Below are 23,357 nucleotides of genomic sequence, written 5' to 3'. Positions count from 1 at the left end.
GTCCCCATTTTCCCAACCCCCCAAAATCTGTCCTTTTAGCAGACACAGAATAATTTGTTTTATGTTGCTCGTTACAACCAAATGGCTAAAGGAATTATTAAAAAATATATGTATTTCAGGGGCCGGAGCAATAGTACAGTGTGTAAGGCATTGGCCATGCACACACTCAATCCAGGTTCTATTCCCGGCATCCCGTATAGTCCCCCAAGCACTTCCAGGAATGATCCCTGAGTGCAGAGCCAGGAGTAACCCCTGAGCATCGCTGAGTATGACTCCCCTCCCACCCAAAAAAGCAAAAAAAAAATTCAGTTAAAGAAAATTTTTTAAAAGTTTTTTTTGTCTTACCACACACGGAGTTCTAGTCATTGAGTTCTAGTCTTCAGGGATTTACTAAGCTATTTGTTGCTCATTCAGCATCTGTGTTATTGATTTTATTTGTTGAGTTTAGTTGGCTTCTATATTACTTTCTCATCTAATTTGTTGCTGGAATTTTAGTGCCTGTGTTCTCTCTTTAAAGATATTTCCACTTTCTCTCCTCTCACAATTTTTTAAGAAAGTTTTTTCAATAAAATCTCCTTTTTTGCTCTCCCTGTTCGTCCCCAACATTGCACCCGGTTTTCTCCTCCTCCAGGTCAGTCATTTATTCTAACCCGGGAGTCCGATTTCCTCTCACACACGCCCCACGTGTCCTCTAGGACCCTGGGCCACCCTCCATCCCTGAGCCTCTTCCTATTTGTCCCCAACACGGTGTCCAGCTTTCACCTCCCCCAGGTTGTACCCCCCTCACACACACCAGGTACCCGTATGGGTGCATGGCCTCTGCAGAAGTGGGCGTGGGCTAATTTAGGTGATTACTCATACCCAGCAATCTCATGTAACATCTCAGTTTCCATACCAACATGAAGAAACAACACGAATCCCCACCATGAGAAGAGGATGATAAAAAGAGACCAGAAGCCTCATTAGGTGTTACTCGCCTAAGGGAGCTCTCTGATATTCAGATATGAAGTAATGAAGATGTTCAATGAATTCAATGAAACAGTTAGACAAATATCCAGTAAATTATAGGAGGACATGAAAGAAACAATCGAGAAAATACAGGAAGAAATGACAGCAGTAAATTGGAAAGCTATGCACAGAAATGTCACGAATAAAATATTTGGTAGATGAAATAAAAAAAACTCCGTCTGTGCCCTCAACAGTAGAATGGCTAGAGCTGAAGACAGAATCAGTGACCTGGAAGATGAGATACAGGAAGCCTACAGGCAACAACAAACAATGGCAAGAGACCTCAAAATAGCCCTAGAGCAAATCAGAGTCCTAGGGGATGATTCCAAGAGAAACAACATTAGAATCATTAGAGTACCAGAAGGTCAGGGAAACAGTCCCATCGAAAAAAGCTATGGTTAAACAAGTCATTGCTGAAAAATTCCCAGAGCTGGACAATGCAGGCATCCAGATTCAAGGAGCCCGAAGGGTACCAACTAAAAGATACCCTAACAAAAACACTCTAAGACAGATCATATTAGAATGATGGATGCCATGGATAGAGACAAATGCTGCAAGCAGCGAGGTCAAAGAAGGAAATCATATACAAAGGATCACCCTTTAGATTCACAACAGACCTATCAGAAGAAACCCTCCAAGCCCGAAGGCAATAGTGGAATATAGTGGAAAAAACTCAATAAAATGAAAGCTTCACCAAAAATACTTTATCTGGCTAAACTCTCACTCAAACTCGAAGGAACGGTACACTATTTTCTGGATAAACAACAGCTCAGGAACATCATAGACTCAAAACCAAACCTAAAAAAAGACTAAAGGTAAGACAAGACAAACCCCTTCAATCACAACAAACCCTTACAGAAAGATGACACAAAACCCCATAGCAACAATCTCTCTCAACATCAATGGACTAAATTCACCAATTAAAAGACACAGAATGGACTCAGAGACAGAACCCAACATTCTGCTGCCTACATGAAACACATCTGAACAATCAGAACAAACGCAGACTCAAAGTCAAAAGACAGAAAACAATTCTGCAAGCAAACAACCCCCTCAAAAGCTGGAGTGGATAAGAGAAGGAACACATGGAGGGTGCGGGATCCCGGAGGAAAAAAAAAAAAGAAAAAACAGGTTCCAAAAAGAGCCGAGATCACCGGCAAGTTCCAGATGGAGTAGGCGCCGCATCCCGCCTCCGCCAGATGGAACCCCGGTGACCAGAAGCCTCTACAAACACAGATCGAGTATGCGGGAACGAGGACTTTTTCTCAAAACCGCGCGGCCGCATAGGCGGCCGCGCGACATCTCTCTATATACAAAGTGATCAATGAGAAGTAAACCACCCAATCTTTCTCCCTGAAAATCAGAGTTAATTTTGGAGCACGGCCACAGCCCCAGAAACACAAGGACTTAATGCAGAACCCAGCAGCTTAGAGCAGAAAAGTGAAACGGACGATGAGTTAACCCAGGCCATCATCTCTGCCCAGAGGGGAAAGGGTGTTGCCCCATTCGCCCTCTCATCTCTGGAAAGAAGGATGGCGGCCGCATGGGAGCCTTGTGGACAGCAGGTATGAGCCGGGGGTTTGGGGGGCGACTAAAACCTCACGAGAAGGGGGGCGTTCCGGTCCGTCCTTCACGCCCTACCGAGGTCAACAGTTGCCCCCCACGAGCGGCTCCCCAGCACGGCCACAGTCCCAGAAGCACAAGGACTTAATGCAGAACCCAGCAGCTTGGAGCAGAAAAGTGAAAGGACTATGCGTTAATCCAGGCCATCAAGTCTGCCGGAGGGGAAAGGGTGTTGCCCCTTTCGCCCTCTCTTCTCTGGAAAGAAGGATGGCGGCCGCATGGGAGCCTTGTGGACAGCAGGTATGAGCCGGGGGTGTGGGGGCGACTAAAACCTCATGGGAAGGGGGGCGTTCCGGTCCGTCCTTCACGCCCTACCGAGGTCACCAGTTGCCCCCCACGAGCGGCTCTCCAGCACGGCCACAGCCCCAGAAGCACAAGGACTTAATGCAGAACCCAGCAGCTTGGAGCAGAAAAGTGAACGGACTATGCATTGATCCAGGCCATCAAGTCTGCCGGAGGGGAAAGGGTGTTGCCCCATTCGCCCTCTCCTCTCTGGAAAGAAAGATGGCGGCCACATGGGAGCCTTGTGGACAGCAGGTATGAGCCGGGAGTGTGGGGGTGACTAAAACCTCATGGGAAGGGGGGCGTTTCGCTCCACTCTTCATGCCCTACCGAGGCCACCGGTTGCCCCCCGCGAGCGGCTCTCCAGCACGGCCACGACTCCAGAACACAGAAACCAATTTCTTAACTATCTGACTTTCAGTAGAAATACTTCCAGGGTCAATGGGTAAAATAGCAGAAATCCAAAACCAACATTTAATTCTTGAACCCAGCTGTAGAAAGCAAATCACTTCACAATACTTTTTCAGCATGTCTGATTTGGGGGGGGGGGGGTAAACTCTAAATAATAGTGGTGAATCTTATTGAAACAATGAATCTAATCAAAGCAGATAGAGTGTTAACTAGAATTCATCTGCCTCACAGGGACGGGGAGGGGTGGGGGGTGGGGTTTTATTGGGGTTCTTCAGGGTAAAAAATAAGTATTGGTAAAGGGAAATGTGTTTGATATTTGCATGACTGAGACATAAACCTGAAAGCTTTGTAACCTTTCCCACAGTGATTCAATAAATAAATTTAAAAAAAAAAGCTGGAGTGGCCTTACTAGTATCAGACAACATAGATTTCAGGTTGAAAAAGATTAGAAGGGACAGTGAAGGCCATTTTTTTATTAATCAAGGAATATGTACAACAGGAAGAAATCACACTCCTAACCGTATATACGCACCCAATGAGGGACCAGCCACATACCTACAACAATTGATAACAGATCTTAAGAAGCACATTCAAGTAGCACAATAACAGTTAAAGACTTCAACACTGCCCTATTACCCTGGGATAGATCAAGAAGATTAAAACTCAGCAAGGAAATAATGGCTCTGAAGGAAGAAATAGAAGACAGAGAACTAATAGATCTATACAGGACTCTATACCCCCCCTCAAAAAAAAAAAAACAAAGAATACACATTCTTTTCCAGTGCACATGGAACATTTTCCAGAATAGATCATGTGCTGGGCCACAAAGCATACCTCAGCAGAATCAGGAATATGGACATTGTATCAACTATCTTCTCAGACCATGATGCACTGAAGATAGAAATTAATTATGTACAGACGCAGAAAACCAAATCAAACACTTGGAAATTAAACAACTCACTGTTGAACAATGAGTGGGTCAGGAAAGAATACAAAGAAGAAATCAAAAGAAATCAAAATTTGTTTCCTACCTGGAAATAAATGTGAATGAAGACATGAGGTACCAGAACCTGTGGGATGCAACTAAAGCCATGTTAAGTGGAAATTTTATAGCTCTGCAAGCACTTCTCAGAAGGAAGAAAAAGCCCACATAAACAACTTTACTTGACAGCTCAAGATCTTAGAAAAGGACCAACAAAACAACCCCAAACCAGGCAGAAGGAAAGAGTCATAAAACTTAGAGCAGAAATCAATGACATGGAAACCCAAAAAAGGAATCTGAAAGATCAATGAAACTAAGAGCTGGTTCTTTGAGAAAATAAACAAGATAGACAAACCAGTAGCAAGACTCACAAAGAAAGAGAGAGAGAACCCTAATAAACTGAATCAGAAATGAGAAGGGGGATATCACAACAGAAAACAAAGAAATTTAAAAGATTGTCAGAGACTACTTTGAAAGTCTGTATGCCACAAACCAAAAGAACCTAGAAGAAATGGATAAATTCCAGTGGTAGGGCGTTTGCCTTGCATGCAGCCAACATGGCCAACCAGAGCTCGATTCCTCCACTCCTCTTCAAGAGCCCGGCAAGCTACTGAGAGTATCTCGCCCACACAGCAAAGCCTGGCAAGCGACCCGTGATGTATTTGATATGCCAAACACAGTAACAACAAGCCTCACAATGGAGACGTTACTGGGCCCACTCGAGCAAATTGATGAACAACGGGAGGACCGTGAGTGACCGTGACCGTGACCTATAATCTCCCAAGACTGAACCAAGAAGATCTAGAATACCTGAATAGTCCTATTAATATCAAGAAAATTGAAACTGTTATCAAAATTATCCCCAAAAACAAAAGTCCATGTCCAGATGGATCATTAGTGAATTTTTCCAAATATTTAAAGAGGACATATTGCCAGTTCTTCTCAAGCTTTTCCACGAAATTGAAGAAACACTCCGAAAGAGTTTCTTTGAAGCTCATATCTCTCTAATCTCCAAAGGAAACAAAGACACCACAAGAAAAGAAAACAACAGGTCCATATCCAGATGAACACAGATGGGAAGATTCTCAACAAAATACTAGCAAATAGAATTCAACAATTCATCATAAAGATCATACACCATGACCAAGTAAGATTCATCCCAGGGATGGAAGGATGGTTTAACATTGGGAAATCAATCAACATAATCCATCATATCAACAAAAGAAAAGATAAGAACTATATGATCATATCAATAGATTCAGAGAAAGCATTTGACATGATCGAGCACCCGTTCATAACAAAAACCCTCGCCAAAATGCGTATAGAAGGGACTTTCCTCAATATAATTAAAGCCATCTATCACAAGTCTATTGCAAGCATCATCCTCAATGAAGAAAAACTAAGGGCCTTCCCTCTAAGATCAGGGACGGGGCAAGGATGCCCAATCTCTCCACTGCTGTTCAAGTGGAAGTACTTGCAATAGTGGTCAGGCAAGAAAAAGATATAAGTGCATTAAGGTAGGAAAGGAAGAAATCAAGCTCTCGTGATTCGCAGATGATATGATACTATACTTAGAGAACCCTAAAATCTCTACCAAGAAACATGAAAAGTATTATGCTAAGTGAAATGAGCCAGAAAGAGAGGGACAGACATAGAAAGACTGCACTCATCTGGGGAATATAAAGTAATAGAATGGGAGTCGAACACCCAAGAATAGTTGAGATAAGTGCCAGGAGGTCTGCTCCATGGCTTGAAAGCCGGCCTCAAATGCTGGGGGAAAAGGCAGCTCAGATAGAAAAGGGAACGCCAAGTAAAGGATTTTTGGAGGACTCGCTTGGGATGTGAGATGCGTGCTGAAAGTAGACTATGGACCTAACACGATGGCCACTCAATACCTCTATTACAATCTACAACACCCTAAAGGAAAGAGTGAGCAAAATGGTATGTCCTGCCACAGAGGCGGGCTGGGGGAATGGGTGGGGGATGGGAGGACTACTGGGATCATTGGTGGTGAAGAATGAGCACTGGTGGAGGGATGGGTACTTGATCATTTTATAACTGAAACCCAAGCATGAAAGTTTGTAAGTCTACAACTGTACCTCATTGTGTTTAACTAATAAAAAAAAACTCCTTTATTTACAAAAAATAGAGCGATAGCACAGCGGGTAGGGCGTTCGCCTTACACGCGGCCGACCCGAGTTCGATTCCTCCGCCCCCTCAGAGAGCCTGGCAAGCTACTGAGAGTATTCGATATGCCAGACACAGTAACAACAAAGTCTCCAATGGAGATGTTACTGGGCCCGCTCGAGCAAATCGACGATCAACGGGAGGGCCTTTACCTTTACCTAGTATCTTTTCCTATTATTTGAACAAATATATCAAAAATATTGTCTTCAGCCATCAAGATATTCAGTACCTATTCTAAAGAGATAAAAGAAACTAAAAGAAGTAAGTATTGGTTATGAGTAAGATATATAAAATCAAGTGATGTTTAAGGGTAAGATATATAGTCACAATGGAAATTCTTTTTATCACCGTTGATGAAATTCTGCAACAGAACTTCTATTGGGATTGAGGATATTTGGTGACACAACTAGATAAATCCTGTAACTGAACAACCCATTCTCCAGTGTTCTTGGCATCATGTGTACTAATTATCCAATTACTTACTAAAAGCAATATATTTCTTAAACTTTTTGGCAACAAAGCACTGCTCTGTCTCATCTTTGAAACACGATACTGTAGTACTTGTTCATATAGTGCAAGTATAACGTTAAATGCAGGCCTGCTATGAATGTTCAAGTCTCTAAATTTACAAAGTTTACTGCATTACTGTATAAAATCTTTGAAAAAACACTTTTTATGTCTGAAAGTAAGATACTCCTTTGTTTCATGTGACTTTATATTGACTTACCATATTGGCACATAGCTTTAGAAACACTCCCAGAAACCTGTGTACAAAGAAACAAAATGTGTATTCACTAGTTATATATTCTTTGCTGAATAAATAAACATTTTGAAAGTTAAGGTTTCAAACATAATAAAGTACATAAATCACAAGAATAAGGTTAATGTATCTCATGTTGGGATCATAACAATGAACTCATTTAATAAAGATCAAACTTATGTATGAATCCAGGAAATAAAGAACAACCACTATTTATTTGACCAGTAATAAGAAAATAAATTATCTTAACTCCAGGAATATTAATACAATTAGCATAATCATTAAAGCATAGGTAAAAAGTTTAGAAATTTCTGTGACGGTATTTCAGATATATAGTATACTGAATTTATATGATTAAAACATATTTCTTGTTCTAAATATAGAGAAATAGTGCTAAAAATCAAAGAAAGATTGTGCAAGCCTAGCCTAGAGCATAAAATCAAGCAATTATAATTCAAATGAGAGCTCAAATCCAAAATGGGAAATATAAAGTGAAGCTAAATATCTCCTAATGAGATATGGAAATTAGGGGTCTAAATACTTGAAAATTTAGAGTCAAACCATAAAATCACCCATCTGTAATCTATAAATAATATCTAGACACCTGAATGGTATATGAAACTTCAAAAATTATGAAATAGTAACTAGAAAATTCTATTTATTGGTCCAGAAAAGCAACAGGAAAATTCATTTTAAGGCCATGGTAATGATAAAAAGAAACGTTTAAGAGATATAAGAATCTTAAAATTGTACGAACCGTGATTGTGGTCTAGAAATTCAAACAAGCCATATACAAAAAATCTAAGCCTATATTTTTTTTAAAGAAATAAACAGAAGTCTGATTAAAAGTCATCGAAACTTTTAAGTCATTGACAGAGACGGACTTGGAACCAATGTAATGGAACACATTCATAGCGATTGATAACCAGGATTCCCACAAAAAAATATGATGCTCAGATAAAAATATAGAAATAAAGTTACAGTCCCTGCAAGAAATGTGACTGCCATGAGGATGATTCCAGTTATACAAATTGAACCAAATAACCAAATGCACAATCTCAAAAGACAACAGTATAATATAAAGATGCATTAGAAGAAGTTTGTTGAAATTGATTATAAAGATAAAACAAAGAATGAAGACTGATTGTTAGCAAAAATATAACATTGATGGCCAGATTGTGTAGGGTGCTTCTCTTGCATTTAGTCTACATAAGTTTCATCCCCAGCACCACATATAGTCCCCCAAGTCCCACAAGGACTGAGGGGACTAGAGCACAGAGCCAGGTATAAACATTGATAAAACGATGAGCAAAAGGTGACCAATATGTGTGTGTGTTTGTGTGCACAAAACATAAAGGAATGGGAGGCCAGAATAGGACTAACTGTGGACCTAGAAAAGCTAGATAAAGAAATTGAAAGTAAAATTGTCCTGAAAAATTCATGGTAAAACTCTGGGAAATTCTATTATTTCTCCATAGAATTCTCTTCCTGCTCTTCAAGCACTCCAATGATTCTTGTGTTTTCACTCTTGAACTCATTTCATAGTTATGTGGTATTATTTCATTTCTTTTCAGACTATTTTCCACCTTCTTTTATTTTCCAGAAGTTTTCTACATGTCATTTTGAGCTAATTGATTATTTCTTCAGCTGCAGATAATCTGATGTTCAGAGCTTCTATTGCATTTTTCTATCACCTACTATATTCTTCATTTCTGCTGTAATATTCTCTTATGAGCACTCATATTTTCTTGTGCTTTGTTGAATACCCAGTGCCACTATTTCACTGAGATTACTGAATGTACTCACAATGGTGTCATTAATGTCATTCTCAGCGGATTTATTGAACTTGGTACTAGTTGATACTCCTGTGTTACTCTTTTTACTCATCAAGCTTGGTGGGCTTCTACAAAACTTTCCAATTGGGATTTTTATGTTCTTGCTGTGCTCACAGTGTATCTTTGTAGCAAGACACATTCCCACCCCAAGACACTCTGAAAATTAGGCTGTAAATTGCTTTTTACCATTCCTGCCTGTCTTCATCTAGTGATAGTATGTGTCACTGAGTGTGAAAATGAGCAGAGACTAAGGAGTGTGGAGCTGCGCCTATTGAAAAGGTGGAGGTCAGTCAAGGAAACAATTTGGGTCTCACCAAAAAGAAGGAGAAAGGTTCCAGAAAACTCAGAAAGGCCTCAGTCTTGTCAGCTGGGAGACTGATCTACTTCGTGCAGTGTGACAGCATTCAGGAGCTGTGGAACTCAACCCTTGAAACTGTGTAGGTTGGGGGACTGAAGGTTCCCAATGAAAAGTTGGAAAACTCCAAGACAAACTGTACTCAAAATGACTCGCTAATATGATAGAGAAAGAATATTGAAATAAACAAGATAAAAATAAATTTATATACAAAGGAAAGCGCAAAAGATTCACAGCAGCTGGGACTGGAACGATAGTACAGGAGGTAGGGCATTTGCCTTGCACGTGGCTGACCCAAGAGAGATTCCCTGCATCCCATATGATCCCATCAGCACCTCCAGGAGTGATTCCTGAGTAGAGAGCCAGGAGTAACACCTTTGCATCGCTGTGTGTGAACGAAAAGGCAAAAAAAAAAAAGATTCACAGCAGATCTATCAAATAAAACTCTATAGCTATAATATAATAGAGACAATAGTCACTTGATCACTTGATCAATTGACATCACGTTACTCATCGATTTGCTTGAGCAGGCACCAGTAACATCTGCATTCGTCCCTGTCACATGCGAGTGTAGCCTAATGGCATCTGTTCGATCAAGGAACACAAAGAGCCTCAAACCGATCGTTCAGGGTCTTGACAAAGAAGTCTGACCATCTCGTAGGTGGGCGGCCATGCGATCTCTTGACGTCCTGTGGAATCCAGTCAGTAATGGCTCTAGTACAGTGGTCGTCTCCAAAATGCATTACGTGTCCAGCCCATCTGATTTTCAACGTCTTGGCAAACAAGACAGTGTTCCTGGTTCTGGACCATCCATAGAGGTCAGAACTCCGGATTCTTTCTCTCATTTGAGTGAAGCATGATACTCCAAGCATAGCTCTTTCGATTTCTCTTTGGGAGACCCGAATAACGTTCTCATACTGTTTTCATAGGGCCCAGGTGTCTGAGGCATATATTAATGAAGGAAAAACAGTGGAATCGGAGAGATGTGCTCGGAGCCAGAAATTGTTCGTCCTCTTAGCTATTTCTTTGACGCTCTTGAAGGTGTTCCAAGCCACTCTCTCCCTCCTGTGCAACTCAGGTGCCAGGTCATTGGTCATATTGACTTCTCGACCTAGGTACATATAACTGTTGCATTCAGAGATGTTCATTCCATTGAGAGTGAATGGAACGTCAGGAACGAGACCGTTTCTCATAAACATTGTCTTCATGAAATTTAGCTGTAGTCGGACCTTTCCACACTCACGATCGAAGTAGTTCAGCATTTGTGCCACTTGGCTAGTGTTTGATGTTATGAGAACGATCTCATCAGTGAAGTGGAGGTGGTGTAGTTGCCAGTCATCTATTTTCACTCCCATTCCTTCTCATTCCAGTTGTCGCATCATGTTCTCGAGGGTGGCACTAAAGAATTTCAGTGAAATGGTATCACTCTGTCGAACTCTCTCTTGACATGGATGATCACTTTCTTGTAGAATGGTGAGATCCTGGTAGTGAATCTGTAATACAGCTTATGGAGGATCCAGATGTATTGAGTTTGAACACCCTGTTTGGCTAGGGCTTCAATGACCACTTTCATTTCTACAGAAACAAAGGCCTTCTTTAAATCAATGAACGTTAGACAGAGTGGCATCTTGAACTCCCGAGAAACCTCAATGAGCTTGGTTATTGTGTGGATATGGTTGATCATAATGTATCCTTTGCGGAACATTTGTGACTTGCTTGCATGGTTGTCCTTCATCTAGTGTTCTGCCAATCATATTCAGGATGACTCAAATGAACAGCTTGTAGACTGCAGACAACAGGCAGATTGGGCAATAGTTGCCAATGTTGTGGATTTCTCCCTTCTTGTACAGTAATACAATCCTGCTGATTTTCCACTGAACGGAACCTTGCAATCAGACAGGTAGTGTGTGAAGAGCCGAGCCAGTGTATTGATAAGTACTGATGGCAGGTTCTTCAGGTGTTCGGGTCTGATCTTGTCTGGGCCAGGTGCTGTTCACTTCTTTACCAGTAAAATGGCGTGTTGGGTTTTGGAAGGGAGAACGTATGGAAAGTCATATCCTTCCTGTGGAATTTGATATGTGGGCAGGTGGACGTGGCTATCGAAGAGATTCGAGTATAATTCATGAATAATATTCTCCATTGCCCTTCTGGAGGACGTGACAGATGCATCAGGATGTTAAAGGGCAGTCATTTTGGTCTTGTAGTTGATGAAGGACAGGAGGGCGTCGCGAATGCTTTTCCCAGCTTCTGTCACATCGGCAGCACTGTTGCTCTTCTCTCTGTGAGGTCTTGTTTATCACTTCTGTGCACTGCTTTGTGAGCTCGGACGTTCACTTGTGGTTGCCCGAGGCTTGTACCAAGCCACGTTGGCAAATGAGTTCAAGAGTTTTCGAAAACAGGCTTCTTTTTGTGGCCATCTTTCTCTCGGTGTTCCTTGCACAATCATGGAGGTGCCGAACCAGTTGATCATATTCCTCGTCAATGTTGTCAATGATGGCATCTTCCATTTTGCCGCAATAGTGCCAAATAATCTCACCAAGAACACTCTATCAAGCTAATATTCCTTATTATTTGGAGAAGTAACACAGAGTTTAATACAGAGTTTAGGGATAGGCAACACCTTAATGAACTAATGGCCTTCAAACCAAAGCATAATACATTCATGAATTAAGATTAGGATTTTTCTTCAACAACACAAATATTAAGATTTCTCAGGACATGTATACAATTTACATTTTTTATAATGTAAGTTTCTTCTTTGCTTTCTCTGTCCCCTGAATAGAAGATCTATTTTACTTTTGTAAGTTTTATTGATATGTCATATACTGTGTACTCTCCGAGAGGCTAGGGAAAGCCTTGGCAGCTCCCTCTCTTCTCGCCTGCTTTCGGTGGTCTCTGGCCACTTCCACCCAGGACGGCCAATGCCAACAGACGCATGAATGAGGGAACAGGGCCACCAGGATGATTGGCAATCAGTTACTGTTTATTCCATTCTCCCTACATGCCTGTTCCAGTCTCACTAAGCCCCTCATTCTAGTCTCACACTGCCCCTTATTCATTGATGTAACTGTAAAATTCAATGGCTTTCAGCACGTTTATATTGCTGTCTTCACAGTGAAAGATTAAAACATCATTTCAGAAAGATAGTATGCACCAGGTTTTCATCTAGACCTTAAGTTATTATAAATATACTTTCTGGTATTCATAGTTCTGTGTTCTATAGAAATGCCATATCTAAGTATTCATACAGTATGTATTATTTTGTGTCCTTTTTCATTTCCTCAGGAAAAATGTTTTTGAAGTTTATTTTTGCTATAGAATATACATATCAAAATTCATCCAAAACAGTAATGAAATCTTTTGTTGTTTGAGCTATTAAAAATGGAGTGGATATGAACTTTTTGTTCATCTGAGGAAACCATGAGAAGGGGGCAATGAATCACGTAGGAGAGTCCCACAAATCTCTGAAGGATGACCGGAGTCTGGGTAGTTTTGAGTTTCCATAACCACATATTACACCTCCATGGCCATCCTGGTCAGTAAAAATAAATAAATAAATAAAAATGCAAACCCAATCTTTGCCATCATCATAGATCCAGTAAGCCATGACATAAAAAATGTTGTTAAAGATTTTCTCTGTCATTTAAGCTTCTTCTGCCATGTTGGCTGAGCTTTATGGAACAGTGTTCCACAAAATCCCACAGCCACTGCAATGTAAAAAATAGCCCTTCTTCACAATTTTACCATTTATCTCAAAGATATAAAAGCCAAGCCACTAAAACTCATGCATACAATGGTATTCAGGCAGAAAACTATGTGACACCTTATGGAAGGAGGGGGGTCCACCCCCGACCTGCTGAAGACCCTGAAGCCACACTCACACTCCATAGCCACTACCAGGCAAACCAGGGAAATGATCCAACTTCACTGCTATATTACCAATCTCTGTAGATGCCAATCTGACAATAATTTCAGGTACACCAGGGAACAGGTAGTATAGTAGGTAAGGTCCTTTTCTTGCATATAGCCCATCTAGGCTCATTGCAGAATCCCACATAATGTCCCAAGAACTGTCAGGAAATGATTCCTGAGTGCAGAGTCAGGAGTAATTGGCATGTATGGACACCCCCCCCCTTACCACCACCAAAAATACAAGTGCACAAGTGTCAAGCTGAGAACTCTGAGGTCTTCTTAGATTAGAGGCAGGCAAATTCCATCCTCCACCCTGTACTGCCAGAAGTCCATTCAGTCACATCCATTTCTCAGAGCTGATCTCAAGTAAGCAATGGCCCAGATTCACAGCTTCATTACTAATCTCAGAAGAGGTGCAAGTCAAGCCATGCCACTGAAACTCATCAGCTCAGTTCTATAGATCATAGAGGTTTCAGAGCATGAAGGTGGATTTTTGGCTGTATCTCCAAATTCTACAATACTCCCAGTAGGAGTATACCAAATTAGATGGGAACATAGCATTTTAGACAACTACTCAATAAACAGAAACAATAACATGGAAAGTTCTACTAGCAACACACAGCGTAGTAAATCCTCACACAATGACTTTAATGACCCCATTGTGACATATACCAATTTTCACGAATTTTCTTATACCGAAGTAGTTTTTGAAAATTCCATTACCTGCTCTGTTATAAAAAGCAAAGTAAAACAAATTATTTTGTGTATGCTAAGGGGGCAGGCTTGTGATATGGATGGGAAACTGGGGACAATGGTGTAGGGAAGGTCACATTGGTGGTGGCATTGGTATTGGAGCGCTGAATGTCCAAAGCAACTTAAGTTTGAAAAAATTTACAAAATACATTGTTTAAATAAAGTTTAGAATATTCTCAATGAAATTATTTTTGAAAAGGTAAAGGTAAAGGCCCTCCCGTTGTTCATCGATTTGCTCGAGCGGGCACAGTAATGTCTCCATTGGAGATTTTGTTGTTACTGTGTTTGGCATATCAAATACATCACGGGTAGCTTGCCGGGCTCTCCGAGAGGGGCGGAGGAATCGAACTCGGGTAGTTGCTTTGCACGCAGTCAACATGGCCTACCCGAGTTCGATTCCTCCGCCCCTCTCGGAGAGCCCGGCAAGCTACCGAGAGTATATTCGATATGCCAAACACAGTAACAACAAAGTCTCCAATGGAGACGTTACTGGGCCCGCTCGAGCAAATCGATTTTTAAAGTTTTTGAAATTATATTAAACTTGTGGAGAATTTATATTAAAGTTCTTAAAATTTCATATAGAGTCATATAGAATTTACTGTCTTGTCTGTTTTATAACATTACCATAATTTCTTTGAAATCTCAAAATCTCTGGTGCATTTGATAGCCTAAAGAGCTAGTATGATCCTTTGCAAATGGAAAGCCTGGGTTTTTTAACTTGAAACCAGGTGGTGTCCTGAGCAATAACAAATGTAGCTCCTTGAGAAATGTGCTGTGTATCACATGAGCACCACCAGGTGTGGCAAAAACCAATCCCTCCAAAAAATGAAATATCTATGTTGTGGTATGCATCAGTAACTCATTCATTTTCATACCAGATTTGTATTTCGTTGTAAGAATATATCAATACTTGTACCTTCACCTGTTGATGGACTGCTTCCACAATGAATAAAGAAAAATAAAATTGCTGTGAGCATTCATATATAAGTATCTGCAAGGAGAGTCTTTAGTAACATATGAATAACATTGGAAATATCTTCTAGAGGCAAAATAATGGTAAATAAGGACATATGTCTGATTTGATAAACATCTAAGAAAATCTGTTTGTTTCTGGTTATTTGCACCATCAATGAAAAGGTTTCTCCCATAACTTTTAGAAGTAGAGGTAGCCTCTCCCTGGTATGAATTGAGTCTCACTATCAGGCCCAGGAGTTGATCTATTTAAACCTCTCCTCCTGTGATAGTTTGGAGGTTATCCTGTTCTGACAAATGCTTCAGGATATTTGTTCAATCCTAGTAGAAACTAGATTGCTGAAGTACCTGTCTCTTACACTTATTAAACAACTTGCCTGATAATACAGTAACACATTCCCAGGAGAAATAACTGCAGTAGTCAGTACCTATTGTGCAGTGCCAACGAAAGGGCCGATTCTGTCATTTCTAATAGGCTATTTTGAGGACTGTCTTTGCATATATCTGTCTTTCTCCATTAAAATCAAACCACAGCTGAGGACCCATATGCTGGAGATCACTAACGTATTTTATTTGATATATTTTTTCAACATAGCCTAAAAGAAGGACAATAAGAATTTATGGCATAAAGGTATATACTTGTAGTTTTAGTAACTTTTAGTTTTTATAATAATATTTAGCACAATCTCTGACATTCAGGAGAGAGACTGAAATATTTTGGGATTCTGTACTATATCTTCATTGAAATAATCAGTTGTAATACACAGAATAGAGCATATGCTCAGGTTTAGGTAGCACAGGGACTGTTTGAATAAATTACCTCTACACTATAATCAAAAAAATATCTTTCAAACATTGTTAAGAGAATGATATTTCCCCATAGGACCTGATAAATGAAAAAGATTCTCTAGTCCAAAATGAACACTTTTCAACCTTGTCAAGTTTTTGAATTATTGAGTGAAAACATGTCAAAAGAAAATACTTATATGCTAAACTTGGATGGAACTTTTGAAATTACCAAGTACTTTAACAGGAAATGTCTTATCTAAACTTACCAAATATCATTATTATCCTCATCAAATTTATTACAAATTTGTAAACAGTTAGGTAATATGCTCAAGGGTCAGAGAGTTGCTTCTTCATGTAGATCCAAAACTTGGATCCAAGTCCAGGACACTTTGAAGCATACACAGCTATCTTCTATTTTTCAAGGAGTTTATGTCATAGAGCATATCAAAGCAAAAAAAAAAGTCCAATGCTAATATATCACGGTCCTCCCGTTGTTCATCGATTTGCTCGAGCGGGCCCAGTAACGTCTCTATCATAAGACTTCTTGTTACTGTGTTTGGCATATCAAATACGTCACGGTTAGCTTGCCAGGCTCTGCCGTGAGGGCGAGATACTCTCGGTAGCTTGCCGGGCTCTCTGAGAGGGACAGAGGAATCGAACTCGGGTCGGCCATGTTGGCCGCTTGTAAGGCAAATGCCCTACCGCTGTGCTATCGCTCCAGGCCATGCTAATATATAATAAAACAAAAGTTGTTTGTAAACAACTTTGTTATATATTAGCATTGGACATATTTTACAACTTTGATATCAATATTTCTGACAAGTGAATAATCCTAAAGGTCTATGAAATGTTAATTAACTGCATATAAATTTTCACTGTAAAAAGATTAATACTGGCAACAAGTCATGTACTCCAATTCTGCCTAACCTACTACCCACCATCTACAGGTCTGTTAGGTTTTTAAAATTTTCTTCTTTGTCTTAATGTAATTCATAACTAAAATTATTATTGTTTCACTGGGAAATTGTCTTCTAAGAGATTCATCAACTAATGATAATAATCAAATGAAGAGTGCCAGAAAGTAATTGTTCTTAAAACATTGAAATTCGGATTGAGTTAAGAATAGAATATGTCCATGACTTAGAGGGATTATGGGAACAAGTCCACCACATACTCAACAAGAAAAATATTTTAAAAGTACTTTATCCAATGTTATAGCCAGAGGAATATTGTAATTTGTAGAGAATATGTTATGTTATATGAGGATTATGAATCAGGGAATTCCTTTGTCAGAAATGCCAAGGTTATTGTTTCTGTAATACTCTTCCTTTATTCATCTATATTGCAGGGAGAAAATTGAATCAATTACAGCAAAAGTAGTTTCTTTCATATATAATGATAAATTTACAATTAAAATGCTTTAGCGGTATAATAAAAGTGCAGAAATATTGCATAGCATATTCAGGTACTATGGTTGACACAAAGAAAAAATAAAATGTGCTTAAAGTGAGACTTACCTGCATGTAAATTTTATAGAAACATTTTCAACTAAAAATTTCTCCCTTTGGGGTAGGAGAGATAGTAGAGCAGATAAGAAGCATGCCTTGCATGTGGCCAATTCAGGTTCATATTTGGGTATTTTAAATGATCCCCCAAACAGTGATATTAGGAATGATACCTGAGCACAGAGTCAGGAATAAGCTCCCTGATAAGCTGAGTGTGACCTAAAAATCCAAAAATACGTGCTCCTTTCATTTGTATTATGTTTTTACCATTAGGATAGACTGTCATCAGAAAAAATAACACGTCTATGCAAAATCAGAAAAGCAGTGCATATTCTATGATGAAATTACATTTCACCAATCAAAAATTGACTTAAACTTTCGGTTAATTCTAGGCTCAAGATAAAATATAAAAAAATGGAATAATTAAAATTTTCAAAGGGAAAATAAGTTATTTCCATTTGATTATTTCATTTAGTTTCAAGAATCTGTTAAAAAATAAGCAGTCCTAAAAATTAGCTTTCTTATTGTTTCCTTTCTGATAATATATTAATTTTTGTTTCTTTTTGGGTCACACCTGGCGATGCACAGGGGTTAGTCCTGGCTCTGCACTCAGGAGTTACTCCTGGCGTGCTCAGGAGACCATATGGGATGCTGGGAATCAAACCCAGGTTGGCTGCGTTCAAGGCAAACGCCCTACCCTCTGTGCTATCTCTCCAGCCCCCTAAATTTTATATTTTTTAAGATGTTCCAAACTACTGAAATTTTTTTCTCTTGTATTGTGACAATTGGAAGAAAAGTAAGAACTCGGCACCTCTGGGTTTTCCTTGGGATACTGTATTTTTCTGTCTTTAGATTATAACGAGGAATGATTTATTTCTTTTTCTCTGTAATTCTCAGGTAAACCTCTGAACATTCCTTGCAAGGCATTCTTTGGATTCAGTGGAGAATCTGGGCCAATGATCTACTGGATGAAAGGGGAGAAGTTTATTGAAGAACTGGCAAATCACATCAGAGAAGGTGAAATAAGGTACAGAACTTGAATTGCTAATGTTATTTGCAGTATTTTCAGTTAAGCAATAAAACATTTTAGAAGAGTATATCCTAATCATTCATTTTCTAAAAATTGATCTGTTGGAGATAATCTGCGTGTCCTAAGAAATGCAAATGTAATTTAGGTCCTCCCCCCCACCTTGAATACCCTTGTCTTAATACTGTAATCACAGTGATTCAATAATCTAAAAAAGCAAAACAAAACAAAAAAAAACTAATACTGCAATTAGGAGGAGATCCAAACTATAATGACTAAACTTAAAAATGCGTCTTCCAAAGAGGTAGGCAGGGTCGGAGGAACCTAGGGACATTGGTGACAGAATGCCACACTGGTGGAGGGATTGGTATTAAAACAACGTACACCTCAAAGTCTATCTTGTGATTTCACAAAGTCGCTCAGAATAGAGTTAATAAATAGTGATTTACAAATTAGCTAAAATCAAAATACTTTGCCTTAGATTTAAAATTTAAAAATAATTATACAGCCATGCCTAGACCACTCTCCATATGTCCAAACAAGCCTCATCCATGAAGGAACCGGCAGAGGAACCCAGGCATGCGGGTCCTGGGGCTGAGATTTCCAAACCTGCTCGGATTGGGGCTGAGCATCCTCTACCCATATCCCCCATCTTCCAGTAGGCAGGCGTCACACCCACCAACTGCCCCCCGGAGCCAGGTAATCCCATCAACGGCTAAGACCAGAGACTATAAAACCCAGCTCCCGGAAGCGCGCAGCAGCCGCGGATTATCTCATTCTTACTTTGGACAACCCGGCAGGCTACCAAATATATCCTGCCCCCACGGCAGAGTCTAACAAATTCCCTGTGGCGTACTCAATATACCAAATACCAGTAACAATGATGGCTGTCATTCTCCTAACCATGAAAGAGCATTTCTCAGGGCTAGGATGAAGGAGACATTACTGGTGCCTGCTCATGGCAATAGACAAACAACAGGATGATTGTGATCGTGATTTCTTAAAAACTGCAAATTTGTAAGCTAGCAAGATATGAAGGTCTTCTCAGTTTCTAATGACATGGTTTTGGGTGTAATGACCCCCTACAGGCTACCAAAGAAAATTCCTTTATTTTTTCAGAGCTCGGGGCACTATGGCAAGAAAGCTTGGTTTTATAGGTAATACTTCATAGAACCAGACAAATAGTCAGTTATGCCTTGGGAGTGTAGTGTTCAAATATCATAGGTATACAACTGTGCTGACAGTAATAAAATGGCGCTTGTCAAAATAATTATCAACTCTTTGTAATGTAGTGTCTATTTTTCCTAGTATTCATGTTCATTCTGAAAGTGACTGATCTTTCAGGTTTGTTAGTGAACTAACAAACTCTGAACTTTCAACAAACCATAGAAGAAAACTTAGAACCCTTAACTTACCTGTTAGATAAATTTCTGGTAGGCAGACAACTATTCTATTAATTTTCTTACCCTGTTTAGTACCTTCTCATCTGCATAAATAAAAGATAGGGAATTATTACTACTTTACATAGTCTTTAAGGTTTCACTTTTATTTTAGAGATAATACCATAGAGTGTACATTTCTCATTCCAAAATAGAAAAAGTCTACCAGATAAGCTGCCCTGCATGCATGCCTCTTGCCTTGCATGCAAATAATCTAGGTTATGTCCTTGGCAATAGATAATGTTATACTAGCACTGTCAGGAGTGATATCTAAACACAGAGTCAGAAAACAACCCTGGGCATTGCTTGATATAACTCCCCCCCCAAAAAAAGTAAATGAAAGAAATTAGACCCCTATTACCACCTCTACGTCCCTTAAGAATTATTAAGTGGAAACTAATGTAAGGTTTCAGTAAAAATTATGTAAAAGTGTGTAATTCTACTTTTCTTTTAGAATATATACCAGTGTAAAAGTAACAAGTACACATTCTATGATTTATTATGATTAAATGTAATAGACAATAACTACTATCATAGTCTCTCTTCTTGTATCTAGACAATAGGTCTGTAACTTTCAGAGTTCATGAAACCTATGCAAACAATTGACCACATGAACATAATTCTTGGTTCTCATACATGAGAACGTGCTGGTATCATTTTTCATCAGGATAAAGCAAATTAAAATACCATGACACCACATTGTACTAGTAGGATAATTATAATTAAAATGTTAGATTTTAACAGCTGTTGGTGAAGATGTGGAGAACCTGGGACCCTCAGACACAGTTTGTGAGAGTGTAAAAATTATAACGCCTTTTGATAAAAGATTGACAGGTCCTCAAATAGATAAACAGAAAGTTTCCAGAAATTCCCCTTATAGGTGTTTAAGATAATAAAAACATAAGTTCCCATAACAAGTTTAAAGGGGATATTTGTAGTAGTACACTTTTATTACTGTAAGATACACAGTTACAAAGCTGTTCATGATAGGGTTTTAGTGCTACAATGTTCCAACACCTATCTCCCATCAGTGTACACTTCCCACCACAAATGTCCCTAGTTTCCCTCCTGCCACACTCCCCGACTCCCCAGCCTGCCTCTCTGGCAGGCACTTCCTCTTATTTCTCTTCTCTCTGTCACTTTTGAGCATTATGGTTTGCGGTACAGATACAGTGAAGTTATCATATTTGTTGCTTTACCTACTTTCAGCACATAGTTCTCATCCAGAAAGATTTTTTCCAATTATCATTGTCATAGTGTTTTCGTCTCTGTCCCAACTTCTTTCTCCTCAAGAATTTGAGGCAGCTTCTGACTGAGGACCAATCCTCCTGGCCCGGGAATATTTGTAGTCGTACTTTTCTTTTTATTTAGAAAAATGTGAAAGTAATAAAAATATACATCAATAAATGAATGGGTAAATAAAATCTGCTCTATTCATTCATACAATGAAATATTCAGACATTATGAGAAATTAAATTAGTCAAATTAATTATTCAAATATTATGAGGAATTAAAGAAGTACTTACCTATTACATGTACAAATCTTGAAAACATTCTCAGCAAAGGAAATGACAAGATATATTTTATATCATTTATTTTATATTAGATACTCAGAATAAAGATAGAAACTATGATAGTAATAGCTGATAGGGGAATAATGAAGTAGAAATAAAAAATATATGGATATTTTTGTTGGTGTGGTGGATACAATAAACGTAATATGCACTATTTTAAAGAATATAGTATAGGGACATTTAAGACATTCACAGTACTACTACCAGCAATAGCACAGAGGGCAGGGCCTTTGCCTTGCACAAGGTCGACCCAGGTTCAATTCCTCCATCCCTCTTGGAGAGCCCAGTAAGCTACCGAGAGTATCCCACCAGCATGGCAGAGCCTGGCAAGCAACCGGTTGCATATTCAAAATTCGATATGCCAAAAACAGTAACATCGAGTCTCACAATGAAGACGTTACTGGTGCCCACTCGAGCAAATTTATGAACAACGGTAGGAGAGTGCTACAGTGCTACAGCACTACTACAACAACTACCACCAGCTACCTTCAGATAATTTTGATCATTTCCAAAGAAAATTCTGTACCTACTATCTATTTGGGGTTTATTTTTTCACATGATAAAACTTTTATGAAATTGGGTCAGAATGATAGTAAAGGAGTTAAAGTGTTTGCCTTGCACTTGTCCAACTCAGGTTCAGTTCCTGGCACCACCTATAAGCCCACAGATGCAGCCAGGAATGATACTAGAACACAGAGCCAGGTGTAAGCCTTGAGCATAATTGGGTGTGACCATAAACCAAAAACAAACAGAACAAGAAATATTCTGAGGTACACTCTCACACAGAACAAATATAGAGAATAATCATTTTTATTCCATATACAAATAAGAGCAAATAATTGTCAATATATATTTTAATTTTTAAGTTTCCCAATCTGAATACCTTTTTAACTAATTTCAGGTTAAATATATGAGATCCTTGTGACTGAATTTATTTATAATTATTCTAGAGAAGGTGAGCAGTGAGATAATTCAAAGGATTGAAGCACACGCCCGACATGTGCGAGGTCCTGAGTTTGATCCCTGACACTGTATGCCCCTTGGGAATCACTTTTTACCTAGTGACCCAAGAATCACAAGGTCATAGAAGCATTGCATTCATGTATTGAACCATACAACCAACACAGCTGACTGAGTATTGCCAAGAGTGGAATCTAGCATACCTGAGCACTAATTGAGAAGCCAAAATTTTATTTTATAAGTTACATCTTTAAAATTTTTATCTGTCAATCTGACTGTAAAAGACTTCGAGGGTCACTCTTCATTTTTGAAAGACAGAAAATGATCCCCAAGGAGAGAGTTTTATGTATAATGTATATAGTAGAATATCTCTGCTATGAGAAAGCTCAGATTTTCATGGTCAAGAGTCATAATTAGAACCAAAATAGTTATCTCTCCTGTATTGCAATAAAACTCTCTACATTTTTTGATAGATGATAGATGTAAGAATTTTGTCTATGAATACCATAAATTTTAGCACTATTGTAATTCCCTAAACTATAATAATCAGAAAAAGTTTTATTGAGTAAAAATTGGCATGTGATACACATCAAAGAATTTAAAATACATGATCAATAAAGATTGATTGATATATGAATACCCTATGAAAGTATCATCACTGTCAAGATAATTACCATATCAATGAGCTACAAGGTTATTTTTAACCCTTGCCTCCTGCTTTTTTTTTTAATGTTATTGAATCACTGTGAGAAAGTTACAAGCTTTCATGCTTGGGTTACAATCACACAATGATCAAACACCCATCCCTCCACCAGTGCACATTCCCCATCACCAATTTCCCCAGTATAGCCCCTCTCTAACCCTCCCCCCACCTCCATGGCAGACAATGTTCCCCATACTCGCTCTCTACTTTGGACACTAAGGTTTGCAATACAGACACTGAGAGGACATCATGTTGGGTCCATACTTTCGGCATAATTTCG

The 23,357-nt window shown here is 39.1% G+C and overlaps 1 protein-coding gene across 1 annotated transcript in view; it reads left to right on the top strand.

The window, feature by feature from the left end:
* IL1RAPL2 (interleukin 1 receptor accessory protein like 2) overlaps positions 1–23,357 on the top strand; it is a 738,026-nt gene that overhangs the window by 646,974 nt on the left and 67,695 nt on the right. Inside the window, exon 6 of the mRNA XM_056125692.1 lies at positions 18,272–18,401. Within this exon, the coding sequence (XP_055981667.1) occupies positions 18,272–18,401 (130 nt within the window). The remainder of the gene's footprint in view (positions 1–18,271; positions 18,402–23,357) is intronic.

This window comes from Sorex fumeus, unplaced genomic scaffold, assembly GCF_029834395.1.
Source record: "Sorex fumeus unplaced genomic scaffold, SorFum_2.1 ptg000058l, whole genome shotgun sequence".
NCBI lineage: Eukaryota > Metazoa > Chordata > Mammalia > Eulipotyphla > Soricidae > Sorex > Sorex fumeus.
Note: the sequence above shows the minus strand (reverse complement) of the source record. Positions and strands in the feature narration are given on the sequence as shown.